The sequence below is a fragment of the Manis javanica genome, chromosome 7 (genome assembly GCF_040802235.1).
Source record: "Manis javanica isolate MJ-LG chromosome 7, MJ_LKY, whole genome shotgun sequence".
Classification (NCBI taxonomy): Eukaryota; Metazoa; Chordata; class Mammalia; order Pholidota; family Manidae; genus Manis; species Manis javanica.
The window spans coordinates 66,683,166-66,690,707 of NC_133162.1; the positions used below are offsets into that span (position 1 = coordinate 66,683,166).

Below are 7,542 nucleotides of genomic sequence, written 5' to 3' on the forward strand. Positions count from 1 at the left end.
GGTGCTCTGGCACAGCTTGCGAACAATGAAACCAGCCCCCATGTCACGGGCAGCTCTGGGCCAGCCTGAGGAGGAGCTGAGAGCTGGAGAGTTTGCTATCACAGAGGGGCAACCCTTGGAGAAAAGGGAATTGGATCTCTTGGAGGCTGAGACCCACTGCCAAGTCTGACACATACGTGGCCCTCCTTCAGTTCCTCTGGCAGATGGAAGTGTCCTCACCAAAAAAGGAGACGGCCTGACTTAGCCCCTCCATGGGTGACTCTGACCCCATGCCATGCTCTTAGGCAGAGGGTGTCCTTTGCCACAGACCAGACCAGAAACCCTCAGGCCCCACTGTCAGCCTCTCATTTCCTCATCCCACAATCAGATGCACCCCCTTCATTTTCCTCCTATTCGCATGAAGCAATGAGTCGACACTGGGCCTGGGAACACAGGCATTGCATTCTCTTTCAGAGAGAGCTCAGTGGGGAGCAGGGGGGAGCTCTTCAGGCTGGAAATTCACAGATGGCCACAAAGGAGGAAGAGCAGGAGATGTCATTCCAGAGCCCGTCCTTTAGGAGGATCACGCAGTCCTCCCCTGAGCCATGGTCATTGGGCTCGTCCTTCTTCCAATTGCTGTAGGTGAGCCTCCCTCCTGTCACATACACAAACTGGCCCTCGGTCACCTCATCTGTGATGCCCAGGAAGGCAGTGTCTTTGGCCACCTCCAGGATGGCTGTGTTCTCCTCGGCATTCTTGGGGGTGGCCACGGTGGCCTGGAGCTGGGTGCACAGAGCCTTCACCTTGGAAAAAGGCATCCTTTCACCATTGGTCACATAGAGTTTCTTCCCCGACTTTTTGCCCAAGGAGAAGGTTTGCACTGAAATTGCAAAGTGTGGGTAGGGTTGATTCAGCTTGGAGTTCAGCCCAGGACAGAAGGTAAAAAGCCCTTTGCTGGGAACTCGGGAGTCTGAAAACTAGCCACATGCCTGACTAGCACGGGTCAGATCCTGGTAAGGAAGCTATCCTCAGCCATACAGCAAGTCCCTGGCAGACAGCCTGGACTCTCCTGGAACACCCACCCTTGAACCAAGTATCTGTCACAAGCTGCTGCCGTACAGGTGGACATCAGGAAACATGCTAGATCCCTCTGCCAGACTGGGGCCCCAGGACCTCCATGCGATCCTCCCCCCACCACCTCCCAGCTGGGTGACAGTGAATGAATTATCTACACTTCCCTGGGCCTGTTTTCCCACTTGTAAATAAAATGGGTACGATACCCACAATTAGGGTTGGTGAGAGGATTGAATGAAACCGTATTATGAGAAAATGCAGACCGAGCACAGGCCCTGGCAATAGTAAGTGTTCATGAGTTAGTCCTTGTCCTCCCTCCCAAAAGACGAGTGCACTCTGGGGGCAGAAAAGACGCTTACACTTTTTGATGTGGTCCAGTTGTAATTTCAGGCTCCTTATCTCTTTCTCTAAATTAGCCAGCTTAATCTCAGTAACTACAAAGCAATAGGAAAAAGTATGTTTATTGAGAATATCCTAAATTGGAGAGCAGAGTATTTTGGGAGAGAAAAAAATGAGCCCACCAAAATGTATGACTAGTTCAGAAAAATAGAAAACAAAAAGAAGCAAAAGGGGGAAAAAGGCGCTGTTCCTGCCTTCCCAGATACACTCAGTAACACTTGTAAACTGTAGCTCTGGAAACTTTTCATTAAACACGGTTTAAATATTGTACTATTACAATTATTTATAAGAAAAGGCCCAGCTCATTCTCCTTTTTATTCATTCTCTTTCATTTCTTATTCCAGGCAAATCTTTTAATACTTTTATAATTGTGATGGGCCAGTGGACACATATTAATAAGAGATCATTGTTTTCCTTTGACTGTTACTGGATTCATTTTACTCTGAACTAAGTTGCTGTGATCTTCCCCATTATACGGGGGTCCTATGAAGCCAACCATTTTTATGCCACTTTTGTGACAATAGACATAAACCCAGCACAACACCCGAGAGGACCCATTGTGTCCTTCACAGCCTGGAAACACACAGCAGACTCAGTCCGAGGGAGCCAGGCCTGTCTGTGCCCAAGGCCTGCAGATCAGTGGCCGGGCAGGGTGTGGAAGCCTGTGCTCAGGCCCTGGTGGGAATCCGCAGACCCCAGGTCATGCTGAGAAGAACAGGGCACTGGGTCAGGAAGCAGAATGAGCATCTCCCCTCAGCACAGCAGGAGAAGGGGCACCTCCCACCTGGCCCTGGAGCTCTCAGGGCTCTCCCTGGGTCCCCTCAGTCCACATTGGGCTGCGGTGAGCTCCTTACCTGAACTGCCTCCATGATCTCCTTTCTGGCCCTTTGGTCCTGGAGACCCAGGCTCCCCTCTGTTTCCCGGAGGCCCCAATTTCCCTGGAGGGCCCTGCAAGCCCCTGAGCCCTTGCCCTTTGGAAGACAAAGGAAATGTGATCCACTGGCTGTTGCTCATTTTCTTTTTGCAAAAGCTCAACACTCGATTCACATTGACCCCAGAAACTGCCAGTGAACTAGTGATGACCCAAAAAAGAAAAATCTCCAGCATCCCAAGGGATAGCCTGTCTTAAGGGGCAGCTCCCTGAACAGGCAGGACACTGCCTCTCTCCTGACAGCCACATTCCTGTGTGGAAATGTGGGGTTTTGGAGAACCAGGGGATCTTCTTGGGGAGAGAACAGCTTTTTACAGGAATTATTCTGAGTGAATCGTCATCCACTGTAATGAAAGGGGGGCCCCCTCAGGTCTCTGTGCTAGATCCCTTATAGGAAACAGTCTCCTGTTAGGGGTGGCGACTGATGAAGTCAGAGCAGCTGTCCTGTACCTGGCTCTCCCTTTTCTCCCTTGGGTCCGTCTCGCCCGTCTCTGCCCGGGGTGCCACAGGCAATCACCGAGCAGGTCTTCTGGGCATCCTCCCAGGCTGTCATTTCTATGCACAGTGCTGTCACCACACACAGAAGGACGGGCAGTAGTGAACACAGGAGCATGGTCCTTCCTTAGAGGCGAGAGAGACAAGGAAAGGAGTTCCATCTCATCTTGTTTAGTCAACATTGGCTAAGTCCCATGGTCTGGCAGCCCCTGTGCATGGGGCAGCAGACCCAAAGGGGAACATCACAGTCTTGGGCTCTGAGTTATTCCCAGGCTACTACTAGGGAGGTAGACAGGTGAAAAGTGTTAGAGTAGATCAGTGCTAAAACTAAGGTAGCTGCAGGAGTAATTAGTATAATAAAGACCCATTCTCTCCAGGGCTCCACAGCCCCTGTGGGTTCAAGACCCCAGGTCTGAAAATGCCAAACTACCCCTGCTCCTGGTGGCCTGGCACAGAGACAAGGAGAGCTCACTGTGTGACCTTTGGCTCCTCTCTTTCTCTACTCCCTTTCTTGAGGGCCACGGGAGCCTCAGTTTCCCTCTTCTTCCCCTTCCTATAGGCCCTAGAGCTGGACTCAAACAATAGCAGGTGACCTGAGGTTCCACAAGGCGTTTTCTCGGTGGGACCTGGTTTAGGACATCCATTCTCTCATTCACATAAAAATCCCTGTTTTTCACTGCAGGGTGCCAGCTACCCTCAGACCAGTTTCCCCAACAGCCTGTCAATCATCTTATAAAAAGTCTTTTGTGACAGGCACTTGCCTGAGGGCTCAGGGCTCAGAGTGCCCTGAGGCAGGGGTCTGACCCCTCAGAATGGGAACTTGTTTGGTCACTGGTCCTGGCCAGATGAGACTTAGATTTGCTTCCTTCTCTTGGTTTGAGATTCTCCACTGAGAGGTCATTTTTGCCAGCCAGAACCAGGCTCCTAAAATTTCTGTTCATGCTGGCCTGGCAAGATGTAAGCGCGTGCTCCTTGTCCTGGCAAGATTTTCTGCATGCAGCCCAGATGCCTCCCCAGCACTGTGCCCCCATCCAGCCTAGGCTCCAGCTGGCCCCTCTTCCAGGAAGGCTCAGCAGCCCGGCCCCCAAGGGCCCCTCCCTCGGCTCCTCTACAGCCTCTAATCCCAATGTTACTGGCCTTTGTGACATTACTACCATGTCTACCCTTGTCCACCCTGGCCCATCAGCTCCCTTAACTCTTTCCTTCCTCCAGGACTCGGGGAGAGCTGTGCATTGGAAGGGAACTTCCTTGATCACTTTCTTCTCCACCTTCTTATTTCTATCTGTTTTCTTTTTTCTCTTTTAAAACCTTTCCTGATGATGGTGGAGGCCAAGGTCAGGGCTTGAAAGTGATGCCGGCATACACACCTCACTTCCATTCTTCCCTTTGGCTGAAGAAACCACCCTTCAGTTTGCAGATGGCCAAGTGAGTTGAGGAAGGACACAAATGCCCCAAGGCAGAGAGACAGAGGCCCTGACAACCCCAGCAAAGCCCCTACCTGGACCTCATCAGGATCAAGACAAGTGGCCAGACTCTTGGCCCAGGCCTGTACCTCTGTCCTCCAGAAATGACTTACTAGGACCTCCTCAGAGCACGGAGGCTGTGGCAGGGAAGCTGGTCTCCGGCCCAGGCCTCTGGCAGTTGCCTCAGCAATGTCAGGCCCAATGAGCCTGGTGACCAGGGACAGTGCTGGACTGGCCTTCAAGCCTAGATTAATAAACAACCCTTCTTAGAACTGTTGTATCGTGGGCGGTTCTCTGGGCTGCCAGTGAGTCTGCTGAATTACACTGGGCAGTTCTCTGCTTTAATTCCCTCTGCTGCCCTCGTCCACACATCCACCTCTACAGCCCAGCAACGCTGATCCTCTGAGATCACAGATCAGAATCACAGACTCTGGAAGGTAGTTCCCTACAGATATTCATTTTTAGAAAAGTCACACATAGACACTCTACCAAATAAACACATGTTCTCTCTCTGTTTCGCACACACACACACACATACAGGCACACACCTCTGTTCAGCTGTTCTGACTAGATCCCCCCTCCATTTGTGTTTAGTTTACTGGCAGAGGAGGGAGGGATTAGGGACACCTCATTCCTCCTTTGTCATTCAGAACATTTTTCAAATGTCTCCTTTGGACGTGTTAACAGGGCTTGGCACACAGGCAAGCAGCATTTGTAGACAGCTCATATTCAAGCCAAATGCAGGCGTTTCCAGTGCCTATTCCAGCTTGGGCACTTCTCTCTTATCTTTGCATAAGTGGTTGCTATCATTCAGATGTCAGCTTCCATGTTATCTCTGGAGAAAGGGCTTACCTAATCACTTAATTTTAAGTAGCCACTCTATCATGAAATCGCAATTCTCTGTCTCTACGAATTGTCCTATGTTATTTGACTGCATATTTGTTGAGCACCCTGCTCTTTTAGAACAGAAACTTTATCAAAAGAAGGGTCTTGTTCGGCAGCTGTTGTATCCCCACCTAGAAGAGTGCCTGGAAACAGTCGATGCTCAATAAACATTTATGGAACAAATGAATCCTCCAGCATCATGTCCTGAAGGCTGCCCTCTTGACCTTTCTCCAACTAGAGCTAATGTCTGTGCCCACTTTCACAGTGTTGTTACTTTTTTAGGGTGAGAGCTGCATTTGATTCACCTCCTTATCCCCAGGGTGCAACCCGGGGATGGGCACACAGGAGGGATCCAATGAGAAAGTGAGGAGAGAGACAGAGACCATGAGTAAGGGCAGATGCCAGCCCAGCCTGTGGCTCCGCCTTGCCTCGGTTTCCAGGAGGATCCAGGTCTTATCTCCAGAGCCCGATCAAGTCCTTGACGGGACCTTTGATTTCTGCCCTTCCTCAAACTTACACTCACTCTTTGAAACAATTTGTCTCACCAAACAACTCAAGACGTTTGCTTTTCTCAGGTGGGGAGAGTGGGCCTGGCCACTTCCCTTTGACGCTGCCTTGTGATGGCTGTTTTGGCTTCTCAAGGGTCATTAGCCTTGTGTACTCAAGTCACCATGCCCGCTGAGCAGCTCTCCCAAATTCCTGTTGGAAAGGAGTCTGCCAGGCACTAAGAGGGGCCCACTCTAAAGAAAACCCCTCTTGGGGCTGTGTTTCCAGATGCCACTGGCACAACTTCGAAGAGCCCACAGGTTGAGAGGACACAGAACATTCAACCCATACAGCAGGTGGGCAGACCTCCCAAAAAGGTAGACATTTGAAACAGATTTACATAAAACAAGGATCCTGTATGTGCTGCAGGCCTAGGGGGAGGGTGGCCTGGGAAGGAGGGAAGAGAATAAGCAGGAGGAGGGAGGGATGTGCACTGTGATTACAAAGGGACAAGAAGAAAACCTGAACCCCTGTGAGGAGAAGGAGCCTCCTTTGAAGATGCAAGTCCATGAGCCCATTCCCTCATTGACCTGGGGGTTTAATGTATGCTGTTTTTTTCCCTATGATTATTATTATTGAATTTTGCTGTTTACGCCAAGATGAAAAATTGTTTGTCAAGCGTCCCAGCTGGTCACAACCTAGTGCACTATGGGGACATAAAAGCAATAGAGGACCTTACCTTAACCCAGGCACCACAGGATTTTCTCTGATGAGGGTCCAGAAAATTTGAGTTCACCTTGTAAAAATTACCAAACTCAGTAGGAAATAAGCAGAGTGAAAGGTAATGGGTATAACAAGCCTCAAAAATAGTCCTCCAAGTACTATTGACTCTATGCAACAGATAAATTGATGTTTTTTAAAAGATGGTATAACTAAGGAATACATAAATAAGGAATGAGTAAAAATTAAATAAGTAAACTAATGAATTAAGGAAATAACTATAGACCTGACAATAAAATAAAAAACTAGTTCTTTGCCAAAAAGAAAAAAAAACTTGGCAAATATGACCATGGGGGTTTGGATTATTGTTCTTGATTTTTATACTCACTGTGATATAATGATATAAGAAAATACATACTTGGTTATTCATATGACCGAATATGGTAAGTATATTTGGTCTTCATTCCCAGTTCCTGAAAACACTGCAGAGTCTTAAAGGTGAAGCAGGTGTTTTATGACATTAATGGGAGATTTTTGGACCCCCACCCAAGGGCAGGTAGAAGCTGAATCAGCCAACGGCCGATAATTTACTCAATCACAGCTATGCAGTGAAGCCCTCACACAAACCCCTGAGAGCTTTTTGCTCTCTCTGCCCTGCTCTGCTAGGTTGGGTCCTGCTTCTCAGTCTGGGAGAGCTTCTAAGCTTCGGGAACCAGATCGCCTCCGTGTGCCACCAAGCCAGGCCCCAAGCTCCACGAGGACAGAAGCTCCTTTATTTGGGACCTTGCCCCGTGTCTCTCTTCATCTGGCTGTTAACTTGTACCCTTTATGGTATCCTTTACTAAAATGGTAAACATAAGTGTTTTCCTGAGTTCTGTGAGCCACTCTAGCAAATTAATCAAACCTAAGGGGAAGGTTGTGGGAACCTCTAGTCTGTAGCTGGTAGGTCAGATGCACAGGTAACTGCCTGGGACGTGTGACTGTTGTCTGGTGGAGGACAGCCTTGCAGGACAGAGTCCTTAACCTGGGAATCTGGTGCTGTCTCTGGGCAGAGAGCATCAGAACTGAGTTGAGTTCTCCAGCACACTGCTGGTGTTTGAGAATTGCTTA

The 7,542-nt window shown here is 49.3% G+C and overlaps 1 protein-coding gene across 2 annotated transcripts; it reads right to left on the reverse strand.

Annotated features, from left to right (window-relative positions):
• Window positions 1-422: 422 nt before the first annotated feature.
• Window positions 423-4,612, reverse strand: LOC108402121 (mannose-binding protein A-like). 2 transcript variants are annotated; one of them, XM_017668426.3, is made up of 5 exons: window positions 4,455-4,612; window positions 2,834-3,004; window positions 2,307-2,423; window positions 1,413-1,487; window positions 423-859 (listed from the first exon to the last, which is right to left on the reverse strand). In XM_017668426.3, exons 2-5 carry the CDS (start codon window positions 2,994-2,996, stop codon window positions 486-488), a joined length of 729 nt encoding a protein of 242 aa, XP_017523915.1. In that variant the 5' UTR covers window positions 2,997-3,004; window positions 4,455-4,612; the 3' UTR covers window positions 423-485. The 2 variants fall into 2 exon arrangements, with proteins under 2 accessions (XP_017523915.1, XP_017523917.1); XM_017668428.3 differs by having other exon boundaries at window positions 4,377-4,611.
• Between the last annotated feature and the right edge of the window lie 2,930 nt (window positions 4,613-7,542).